Genomic DNA, 12,267 nt, shown 5'->3' on the forward strand with positions numbered 1-12,267 from the left:
GCTTGCTTTCTTGCATCAAATGCCTCTACTAATGCTAATGCTAAGACTGCAGGAATAATTCAGACACAGCATTGGTTTGCTAAGGGAAAGTATTGTCTGACAAATCTGATTGTTTATTATGATGGGGTTGCAAAGGAACTGGATGCAAAAAACAATTTTAATCACATATACTTGGATTTCAGGAAAGCTTTTGACACTGTTGACCATGGAAGACGACTGTACAAATTGGAGCAGAATGGTATTTTAAGGGTAAGTTACTACAATGGATAAAAGGATGGTTGAGTAGGAGAAGACAGAGGGTGGTAATCAATGGGTGCTACTCTTCGTAGGCGCCTCCGTAGCCAGGTGGGAAGGAGCAGCAGTGCGTAGCACACGCTTCTTGATTAGACCGGGGTTCGAGCCCGTCACCACCAAATACGGAGGATGCGGAAAGGTCACGAAATGACCACCGCATATCCCGGAGCAATATGGCCTTAGTTGCTAATGCTCCTAAAAACCAAAATAACAAAATAACAGCTACTCTTCGTGGACTAATGTTATTAGTGGGGTCCAACAGGGTTCGGGTCCACTGTTGTTTTGTATATTTATCAATGATATTGATGAACGTATATCAGGCTTAGTGTCGAAGTTTGCAGATGATACAAAGGTTGGCAGGGTTGTTAATGACAGTAATGGCAGTGTACTACTGCAACAGGATCTAGAAAATTTGAGCAGATTGGCTAAGAAGTGGCAACTGAAGTTTAACCTTCTCAATATGCCAAGTACTGCATATGGGTAGAAGTAACCCCAGAGAAATGTACCAACTGTGTGGCACTACAATTAAGGTGGTATAAAATGAAAATGACCTGGGAGTAATTGTGCAGTCAGATATGAAGTTTTCTGAGCAATGCAGACAGGCTGCCAGGGCAGGTCATGTGGTTTTGCCAATGATATATAGGAATTTTGCTAGCAGCGAAAAGCAGGTGATTGTCCCTCTGTATAAGGCAATGGTTAGGACACGCCTTGAGTACTGCATACAGTGTGTAGAGAGAAGGGCAACAAGATTGGTGAGGTGAATGAAGCGATCCTCTTACCAAGAGAGGCTTAAGTTCTGCAAATTGCAGTGGCTGGAGACTAAGCACCTGTGAGGTGACCTGACTGTGATGTACAAGGACTTGAATGCGTTGAGCAATCTGAATTCTGATGGGATTCTTCCACTTGTTCAGATTGCGAACCTAAGAGGCCATAAATTCAAATTGAGGAAACACAGATATAGAATAGATGTGCAGAAATTTGCCTTTAGCCGGCGAGTGGTTAATTGCTGGAACAAACTTCCATCATGCTGTGGAAGCTGATAGTTTAAATAAATTTAAGGAGGAACTGAACAAACCTTTAGAGGGATTTGGTTTTATTTATTTATTTATTTTTTTTTTGGGTGATGCTGCATAAGCTCATACACTTGCTTTCTTGCATCACATGCCACTACTACTACTACTAATAGTTCTTAAAATGGCAGATCTGCTTGCTTTTTAAGAATATAAAAAACAAGTCGTTTTTTTATATTTATACAAGGCATTTTTTATTTAAATGGCAGTAAGATTAGCTTGACTTTGCAGAAAGACTTATGGAATTTGCAGAATCTCGAGGAATGTCTGTAAGGAACACTTTATCAAAAAAAAAAGGGTGAACAGAATGCAGATATGGAAGAGCCCAAATGGATTACCAACTAATGAAATCGACTTCATCCTCACTAACAGAAGATATATCATAAATGATGTTACTGTCCTGAACAAGGTAAATGTTGGAAGTGATCACAGAATGGTAAGATGCACACTTGATATAGATGTAAGAAAATTAAGGAAAAAAAACTGACTCGAGTAAATAACACAAAGGTCTTTGATCACTTCCAAGGAGAAAATTGAGTATACTGAGTTATGCAAAGCCATTAGAAAGAGACTCAGAGATGACATAAGAAAATTTAACACAAGAAAAGTAGAACAAGCATTAAGCGAAAGAAAGGATTTAAATCAGCAGTCATGAGCAGTAATACAGAAAGACAAATGATACGAAACTGAAGAATAGTTACGGTGCTTATAAATAGCAGAGAACGCCTAATTCATATAGCAGAACACTACTATAAAAAGTTATACAAGGAGCGAGGGAATGATGCCAGCAGTGGAGAAGATGGATCGCAAATTAGTAACACATACGACGTACACGATATCCTTCCTGATGAGGTAGAACATGCGTTGAGGAAAATGAAGAACAAGAAGGAAGATGAAGATGAAGATGAAGTTACTGTTGAATTTTTAAAATTGGGAGGAAGAGAAGTGACACAAAGACTGGCAAGAGTCTTCACAAAACACATTAGAAGAGGTGTGATGCCTAAGGAGTAGAATAATGCAATCATACTTTTGCTGCATAAGAAGGGAGATAAATCAGAAATTGTAAATTATAGATCAATTAGCTTGTTATCACACATCTACAAGTTGTTCACAAGGGTCATTACTAACAGATTAGAAAGAATACTTGATGAGAATCAACCAAAAGAGCAAGCTGGCTTTAGAATAGGATTCTCAACTATGGATCATGTAATGTCACAGCTAATGGAGAAAGCAAATGAATATAAAACACCATTATGCCTGGCATTTGTGGATTATGAAAAGGCATCTGCCTCCATACAGCATAAGGCAAAGTTTTGGGCACTGGAAAGACATGGCATAGATACCCCATATATTATGATTTTGAAGAAAATATATGAGAATGCCACCTCCTTTATTAAACTAGACAAAGACAGTAGCAAATTTAAAATTGAGAAAGGAGTTCGACAAGGAGACACAATATCTCCGAAGTTGTTTACTGCTGCCCTTGAGGAAGCTTTCAGAAGATTAGTCTGGTTGCAGAAAGGAGTCAATGTGAATGGAGAATACCTAAACCACTTATGATTTGCAGATGACATTATGGTCATAAGCCACAATCCCAAAGTATTAGAGGAAAATCTTAATCAGTTATGCAGAGTTAGTAAGGATTTTGGATTAAAGATGAATATGGCTGAAACAAAAGTAATAATGAACAAGTATGCCACAGAAATGGATATAACGATTGAAGAAGCAGTAATTGAAAAGGTGGAGTCATATACTTATCTGGGACATGTCATTAGCTGTAATAATGATAAATGGCTAGAAGTCAGAGAAGAATAAATTTTGGATGGATAGCATTCAGGAAATATAGTCACATACTGAGGAGCAATATCCCAATTTGTCTGAAATGTAAAATAATGAACCAATGTATACTCCCCACCATGACTTGAAACATGGACACTTACCAAAAGAATGGAAGAGAAGCTGAGAACTACACAGCGAAGAATGGAATGAATTATATTGGGAATCAGACTGTTAGATAAGAAGAAAAACACATGGAATAGGCAATAAACTCAAGTAAAGGTCATTCTTATCAAAACTAAACAACTAAAATGATCTTGGACACATAGCTCGAAGACATGATGACAGATGAACTAAGAAAATAACAGAATGGTACTCAAGAGGAGCTAGAAGAAAACCTGGAGACAACAACGGAGATGGACAGATGAAATACATTAGTTTGTATGTAGTAAATGGATGGCTGTTGCACAAAACAGAAGGAACTGGAAAGTTGCTGGAGAAGCCTTCATCCTGCAGTGGATTGAAAATGGCTGACGATGATGAAAATGTAGCTACGAACAAACCTGTATCAAACATGGGATCTTTTCACCTTTCATTTGTATTCAGCTTCGGGAGCATTCCTTTTCACCATCCAAAAATAATCGGCTAACACCATTTCTAATAAAGCACTCCATTTGCTTTTGTATCTTTATTCCATTATTGTTATATATTGATGGAAACACTCACCATGTTCTTAACTGACAGCACCACAGTTTGGCGGAAGAAATCCAGGTGTGAGTGCAAAAAATGCATCTTCAATGACACGTTCATAAGTTTACTACTGATGCTATGCTGCTGCAACAGGATCTGGAAAGGTTGAGCAGATGGGCTGAGAGGTGGCAAATGAAGTTTCTTCTTCTTCTTTGGTCCTTAGCTGGCAGCTGGGGGAGGCGGTTGGCCACGCAACCAGTATGCTGCTGTAGGTGCCGCAGGGTTTCGGACTTGCTCTGTGATGTTCTTCCATACCTTACGATCCATGGCTTCAGTCCTGGCCTGGTTAAGGTCGAGACGTCGGCTCTTCAAGTCATCTTCCACTTGCTTGGCCCACGTTTTCCTAGGCGCGGTCCGTTGGATGCTCCATTGGGTGGGTCGTTGTCTCCAAAGGAGTGTGGATGGTATTCTGTTCGTGCCCATTCTACATACGTGGCCAAACCATCTGAGCCTTCGCTTCTGGATTTGGTCGGCAATGGTTGGTTGCTGTTGGCATCTGGCGCGGATGGTATCATTAGTGATGCGGTCGCGAAGAGAGATGCCCAAGATCTGCCGCAGGCATCGCATTTGGAATACCTCAAGTTTGTTCAAATCTAACTTGAGACAAATCCATGTTTCCGATCCGTAAAGAAGAATGGGCAGGATCAAAGTCCGGAAGAGTCGGATTTTAGTCTTTGTGGAAATGTTGGTCCTCTTCCACAGACACCATTTGAGCGAGGCGAACGCAGTGGCCGCCTGTCCAATTCTGCTGTGGATTTCCATGGTGGATGCAACTTTCTTCTCCTGGACCAGCGACCCAAGATATTTAAAGTCCTGCACTTGCTCGATCTGGACGCCTTCGAGATAGATGGTGGCTTGCGACCCATCTGTTGTCAGGGCCTTTGTCTTACCAGCATTGATCTTCAAACCGTATGGCCGGGCAATGCGGGCAATGTCGTAGAGGATGTCCGTGGCTTCAGCGTCGTTACCGGCAAGGATAGCACTATCATCAGCAAACATCAGGTCAGTCACATAGTGATCCTTGTCATATTGTATGCCCTGTCTGTTTCTGAATGCTTGCCTCATAATGGCGTCAACCACGATGTTGAAAAGCAACGGGGAGACTACATCCCCTTGGCGGACTCCAGTTTGGATGGTAAATTCCTCTGATAAATCGTTCTGGATGCGCACCTGGCTGGTTAAACTGTTGTATGCAGTTTGGAGGAGTGTGATGACTTTTCGAGGTACATGTTCAACCTCTAGTAGTTTCCATAAGGCAGGCCGGTGGACACAGTCGAAAGCAGACTTAAAGTCAATGAAAACAATGACAGTTCGCTGTCCACACCGGATCCTCTCCTCCATCAGCTGACGAATGGCAAAGATTTGATCACAGCATCCTCGCCCGGGTCTAAATCCTGCCTGTTCTTCTCGACTGGTTTGCTCGCGATGTTTTTGCAGTCTTGACTGGATGATCTTCATAAAGACCTTTCCGATGATGGAAAGGAGGCTGATGCCACGGTAGTTCTTGCAGTCCTGGTTATCACCTTTCTTGTGGATCGGTACGATAATGGCTTTCCTCCATGTTAACGGAATTTGTTCAGTGCACCAGATGGTTTTGAGGAGTGAGTGTAGTCGGCGAAGCAGTACATCTCCCCCGGCTTTGATCGCTTCTGTGGTGACTTGGTCCACTCCTGGTGCCCTGCCATGCTTCAGGGATTGTATGGCTGCTTTCACTTCTTCTACTGTAGGCAAATGAAGTTTAACATTGACAAATGTAAAGTACTACATATGGGAAACAGCAACCCCAGAGCAAGGTATCAAAACTCTGTGGCACTACACAGACAGTGGCAGAGAATGAAAAGGACCTTGGGGTAATTGTGCAGGCAGATATGAAGTTCTCTGAGCAGTGCAGACGAGCTGCAAGAGTAGCTCATGGTGTCTTATCAATGATATACAGGAATTTTTCTAGCAGGAATAAGGAGATGATTATTCCCTTGTATAAGCAATGGTCAGGGCAAACCTTGAGTACTGTATACAGTTCTGGAGGCCTCATTTCAAGAAGGATGTAGAGCTGCTGGAACGAGTTCAGAGAAGGGCAATAAGATTAGTGAATGGAACAAAGGTTACTTACGAAGAAAGTTTGTTTGTTTGTTATTTGGTTTTTAGGAGCATTAGCAACTAAGGCCATATTGCTCCGGGAATATGTGGTGGTCATTCCCTGACCTTTCCGCATCCTCCATATTTGGTGGTGACGGGCTCGAACCCCGGTCTAATCAAGAAGCGTGTGCTACGAACTGCTGCTCCTTCCCACCTGGCTACGGAGGCAGCTACGAAGAAAGGCTTAAGTTTTGCAAAATACAGTGTCTGGAGACTAGGCACGGGCAAGATGATCTGATACAGGTGTATAAAGCCTTGAATGGTTTGAGCATGCTCAATGCTGATGGGATTCTGCCTCTTGCTCAGAATAATCACCTGAGAGGGCATAAATTCAAATTGAGGAAAGACAGATGTGCAGAAATTTGCCTTTAGCCAGCGGGTAATTGGTTGGTGGAACAGACTTCCATCCCTTGTTGTAGAAGTTGATAGCCTAAATATATTTAAGGCTCTGGACAGGTATTTCAAACGGACGGAGGGGTGAAGTGGAAGGTTTTTTTTTTGGCTGATGCCGCATAGGCTTGCTTTCTTGTATCATATGCCTCTACTAATGGTAATGCAAGCCCATCTATCTGCATGTAATAACTCAGCACCTAGTGGATGGATTTTCATGCAATTTTATATTTTTGGACCTGATACAAAGACTTGTTAAACCATCTGAAATTTCATTAAAACTGAACCAAAAGAAATCCCGCAATTATTATTCCTTTGTCTGTCCACATGTGATAACTTGACTTAAACTGATTGAATTTTCATGAAATTTTATATTTGGATCTTTTAAAAAGATTTATTAGGCCATTCCAATTTCATTTATTGGACCAGCACAAATTTAATTTATTGGACCAACAGAAATCCGGCAATTATTTCTCTCTCTATCCATCTGCATGTAATGACTCATTTCCAGTAGATGGTTTTTCTTGATAATTTATATTTTGCTCTTTTGGAATGATTTGTTAAGCCTTTCCAAATTTCATTAAAAACCAGAAAAAAACAAATTTGCCAAATATAATTTATTTATATATATATCCACACACACACACATATATATATATATATATATATATATATATATATATATATCCACACACACACACATATATATATATATATATATATATATATATATATATATATATATATATATATATATACAGTTATTGCTCTGTTTGTTTCCCCTTTATAAATATACAAATCATGAATTATTACTGCAGTGGATTCCAGTTATTTGGGCCACCGGTTAACAGGCAATCGGTTATTTGGGGCAAATCTTAAAAAACAGAACCCAATCGAGAAAATACCAGGGTTTACTTCACTTAAATGGCACAACATGCCATTTAATCGGGGCTGGAGACCGCAGTACTGGAGATTACTCTACGACTGTCTCTGACCTTACCATGTGGTTCAGTCGGATTTCTGGAGGTCACAACCATAAAACAATTAGCAGTCACCTGTCTATTGGGCTTTTTTGTTAGTGCAATATAAACGGATAACAAACTCGATCTAATTGAATTTGCGATAATACCGACAGCTGGAATTCTGTGGGTTATTATGGTGAAATGTGTTTACACTTCAATGAAATCTTCAATCATATAAAAAAAATTTATTTCAAAATCTTCTCTTCATTCCTATTTTTAAAGCTTCGTAACTTGTTACTCCGTTCTCACTTGTGCATATCGTGTTACTTGCAATTTGTGTGTGCTGTGTTCTTTGTCACTGATTGCTTATCTTTTTACTGTTTTAAATTTTAACCCCCACACACAAATGTTAGTAAACAGAAATGTCAACTATGTAGTTAGTATATACATATTACACATATATGCTAACTACATTATGTATTAATTATTCCGTATTAAAGTATGTATTAATTATTCCATATTAGAGTATGTATTAATTATTCCGATTATCACATATATTCTTCCGATTTTCATGTATATTCTTCAGATTTTCATGTATCATTTAATTTTTTAATTGGTAAGGTAATAAAGGGTAAATTTGTGCTTAATATATCTTTACTTTTATAGCCTGTGGATAACAATTCCTCCTATTTTCGCTAATTAGAATCGCTGTTTAATAGAATTAAAATTCAATTCACAAACGTGATCACAATGATCGGCGCTTACTTCACATCGTATAGTGAACGGTACTTTTTTTTCTTTTCTTTTTTTTTTAAGGAAAACCCCAAACACGAGAGGTATTAGAACCAATAGTACTTAGTACCGTGCTTGGGTTGGAGGTTGAGAAGACGAAAGAAGATATTTGTTGACATTGAACTTGAACTTCTGTAGACTGTAATTTTCAGGAAATACGTATGAAGGAAGGTTGTTCCAGAAAACGGCAGTTGAATGAATAAACGAGGAAGATGAAAAGTTGGTTCTGTGAGTTTGAAGTTGGACAATAAATGGATGTTGGCTGGTGGCGGCACGTGTTCGGACTGTTTTGAAAGAGAGAGCGGGAATTATAGAATCCAATTCAGAAGAACAGTGCCCATGGAAGTATCTGTAGAAGAGGCATGCAGCAGAAACAGTACATCTATGAGACAGCGAGTGGAGAGTCTCTGTTAGAGATAAATCATTAATTAACCTAACTGCCCTCTTCTGAATGGAATCAAGAAGCCTGAGAGTGGTTTTGGGGGCACCATCCCAGATGTGGGAACAATATTCCATGGCAGGGCAGATTTGCGATTTAATCAGAGTGAGCAGCTGTTTGGAAGAAAAGTAACACCAAGAGCGAAAGAGAAAACCAAGTTTTTTAGATGCAGAGGAAGCAATATTTGTAATGTGGTTGTGCCAAGAGACATGATGTGCTTTTACTACTTTAGTATGGGGACTCCATCATAACGTGATTTGATTGTATGGTGAACCAATTGTAAAGTGGGGTCCATTTTATTTTTAACTTTTTTTTACCTGAAACTTCAGATAATTGGGGCAGCAGCTTAATCGGGCCAAAATGCACTAGTCCCGATGTGTCCCAAATAACCGGAATCAACTGTATTTGCTAATGCACCTGAAATGTAATTAATGTACGGCTCATGGCATACTTTAACTAATGTGTCTATTTTCTGATATCACTCCTTGAAACTGTATTTTACACGAGAGTACTTACTGTGAAAGTCTTGTCCATATTATTGGCCTGTACCTGTCTGATACAGAACATATTAGATCCTATATGTAATCCTTGCTTAATTCATGAAACCTGACATGAATAATGGTCATCTGTAGCATTATGTTTCTTGATTGCTTCCTTACAGCAATTTCCTGTTCATGCGCTAACAGTATTTATGGTGATATAAATCTATTTCCAGGCCACAATAAGCAATGAATATAGAAGTCTTACCTGAATATCTGCACTTAAAGATAATAATGATACAAATTTATCAATTAGCATTCTTGTGAACACAATTTTTAGATACTGAAGATAATAAAGCTTTATTTCATTTATTAGATATGTGTTATTGCTTTTTTTTTTTTTTTTTTTTTTTGTAAAAATCCTCCAGCTCTTGACTCTGGCATGAGCACTGCACATTGACACACTCCAATCCAAATCTTTGTGAGATGCAACATTTAGTTCATTTATTTATTTTTATTTATTTTATTTTTTCAGAGAAATATAAAAATTACTTTTCCAAAAAAAAAAAAATTAAAACATGGAGGATGACAAATTTTCAGTGGCATTTTCATAATCATACATTTTCAGAATTATTCTAAAATCAAGCAACTTAAAACTAAAGATAAAATCAGTGTTGCACTTCATCTTCCAATTATCATTTTTATTATTTCAATATAATGAAAAACTTTAAAAAAATAACCACTTACTCTCTTGCTTCCTCTCTATCCTCCCCCCATGAAAAGCAATGACCAAATTGAGAGTCTGCAAATTCATGCAGCCCTCCAGAAGCACTTACACTGAAGTATCCCCATACATTTTTATTACTACGGAAATTTAGTTCTTGTACTGTGCCAGCACTTGGTTTAAATCCTTCATCTGGATTCTCACTAGTGATTCGAGCAGCAATTACATGTCCATAGGGTCGTGGTTTATGTTTAGGTTTATCAAAATCAACAGGAGTATCCGTCCATGGAGATTCACCATACAAAAGTCGAATATCCTTTATGCGGTATAGAGGTAAACCCATGGCAATCTACAATATCAATAAAAAATGTTTTTCACTAGAGTTATAAAAAAATTAAAGACAAAAAATTAAAAAAAAAAAAAAAAATATATATATATATATATAAAAAAAAAATCTAAATTTTAGTCATCTTTATTTTTGCATTGGTGTAAGCTATAAGTATCTTTATTAAAATCTTGTATCCCAAAGTCAATTTTTTAAAATAATACATCTGGGACATGGTCAAAATAGTAATAACATAAAAAACACACATCCACTGCACACGTTTAATTTTGAAAACTTTAATTTAAAAAAAACATTACAATTAGATAGACATTTCAGAATTCTTTCATTCCTCCTATAGTGAAGTACAGAAATTTAAAAAGATTGATAAATATTTACATTCCGTTAATCTGACAGTTACAAAGGCAAGGCATATTTGGAATTGTGGGTTTCTGAAGTCCTGGGAAAAAAAAAAAAAAAAAAACTAGAGAGGATGCCTAAGCAACTGTCATGTCAGAATCATCCTCTGACATGCAAGTTGACTCTTGGAAAGTTAACTCTGTTTTTCAAGTCAACTATGAAGTCCTGTTTGGAACAAGTCACACTGAGCATCTTGGGGGGGGGGGGGGAGAGAATCTTTAATGACACTGTCAAAACTCCAACTGCATTAAGCAAGCATTGAAAAGATGCTCCATAGTCATCAAAAGTTGGAAGGCCTGTCCACCTATTTCTGGGCACAATACTATTCTACTTATCTTGTAGAGAACTAAAATCCAAAATTAATATGCTATTCTGAGCCTCCCTCTCCAGAAACTGAAAAGTCATCTACCATAGCTACATGCTTGACAGCAGCTGTGGTAAATATTATATAGAAAAAACTTTCTGCATGTGAAAAATGAAGATTGAGGAAAATAACAACCACAACAAAGGAGGATACATTCCACACTTTCACAAAACACAAGCTCTGATTACAATGCCAGAGACCTTTCTCCTCTATCAAATAAGAATATTACTATATCTATCATTCCTAACAATTTTCACCTTTTCTTTATGACCATTGCAGTAACAGTGTTAACTGATTACCAGTGTTTAAATTTTTATTTTATTTGTCAGTGTAAAATTTATTTAATTAAAGTTAAAAAGAAAAAAGTTTTATTTATAACCCTGCATGACCACTCGGTCAGAGGAACTCACAATTAATCATTTTGATGATGAATAGAATCATTAATTGCATTTAGCAGTCATTTTTTCAAACTATTCAATCAAACATGTGGTGGGCCACACTCCCATATGTCAGATGTTGTCTCCATAAAGAGATGATAAACTGATCTAAGCTATTTATCCATATTTTATAGAAGAGTCAGAGAAAAAAGTCCAACAACAGCCAATAAGTCTCTAAAATTATAAAACACCATCTGAATCCTGCACTACTAATAAGAAACATCCCTCTAAAGAGGTAAAAATATTATGTTACTTATTGGTATGTGGAACCCCTCATTTCTGGTGTTTGCTGGCACTTTAGCAGTGGGAGGGCAGGCACTTCGTCACTACAACAGAAAACAACACAGCAATGGTTTAACTCCCACAAGATGAAAGCCATCAAAAGGTGAAAAAAAATAATAATAATAAATAAATAAATAATAATAATTAGAATCCAAATGAGATAATAAACTGCCTCCTGCAGCTTATGTGTAAATATCACAGTAAAACCACACAAAAATAATATGAAAACTGGTACGAAAGTAAAGCCTCCTAATTTTTTGCTTTCAAATTTGGCACCGAAGATAATTTCGCATGTCACTGAGTGGTCACTACAGGTCTCTAGTTTCACCATACTGAGATATGCTGTGATCGATCTCGTGAGTGCAGCACACAGATGGTTCAAAATGGTGGATGTTACAGATATACGTATCAAGCAAAGAGTGGTGATTGAATTTTTTACCAAGGAAGAGGTGACACCTATTAAAATCCATATGCATCTAAAAAATGTTTATTGTGACAATACTGTAGATGAGGTTATCATTTTTAGTGATGACTGCAAACTGGTTTAAGTTACACTTTATTAAAATAAATAAATATACACATAAATAAAATACTAAAACAGATATAAAATAAAAGTGTTGAAGGCAATAA

At 37.6% G+C, this 12,267-nt stretch overlaps 1 protein-coding gene across 2 annotated transcripts in view; it reads right to left on the reverse strand.

Annotated features, from left to right (window-relative positions):
• The window catches only part of ACC (acetyl-CoA carboxylase), a 1,497,654-nt gene that overhangs the window by 1,022,157 nt on the left and 463,230 nt on the right, over positions 1-12,267 (reverse strand). For both annotated transcript variants that reach the window (XM_090383551.1, XM_090383552.1), the window contains one exon: positions 9,836-10,161. In XM_090383551.1, coding sequence (XP_090239677.1) covers positions 9,836-10,161 — 326 coding nt within the window. The remainder of the gene's footprint in view (positions 1-9,835; positions 10,162-12,267) is intronic.

Source organism: Mastigoproctus giganteus, chromosome 10 (genome assembly GCF_048544385.1).
Source record: "Mastigoproctus giganteus isolate SK-2022 chromosome 10, ASM4854438v1, whole genome shotgun sequence".
NCBI classification, from domain to species: Eukaryota; Metazoa; Arthropoda; class Arachnida; order Uropygi; family Thelyphonidae; genus Mastigoproctus; species Mastigoproctus giganteus.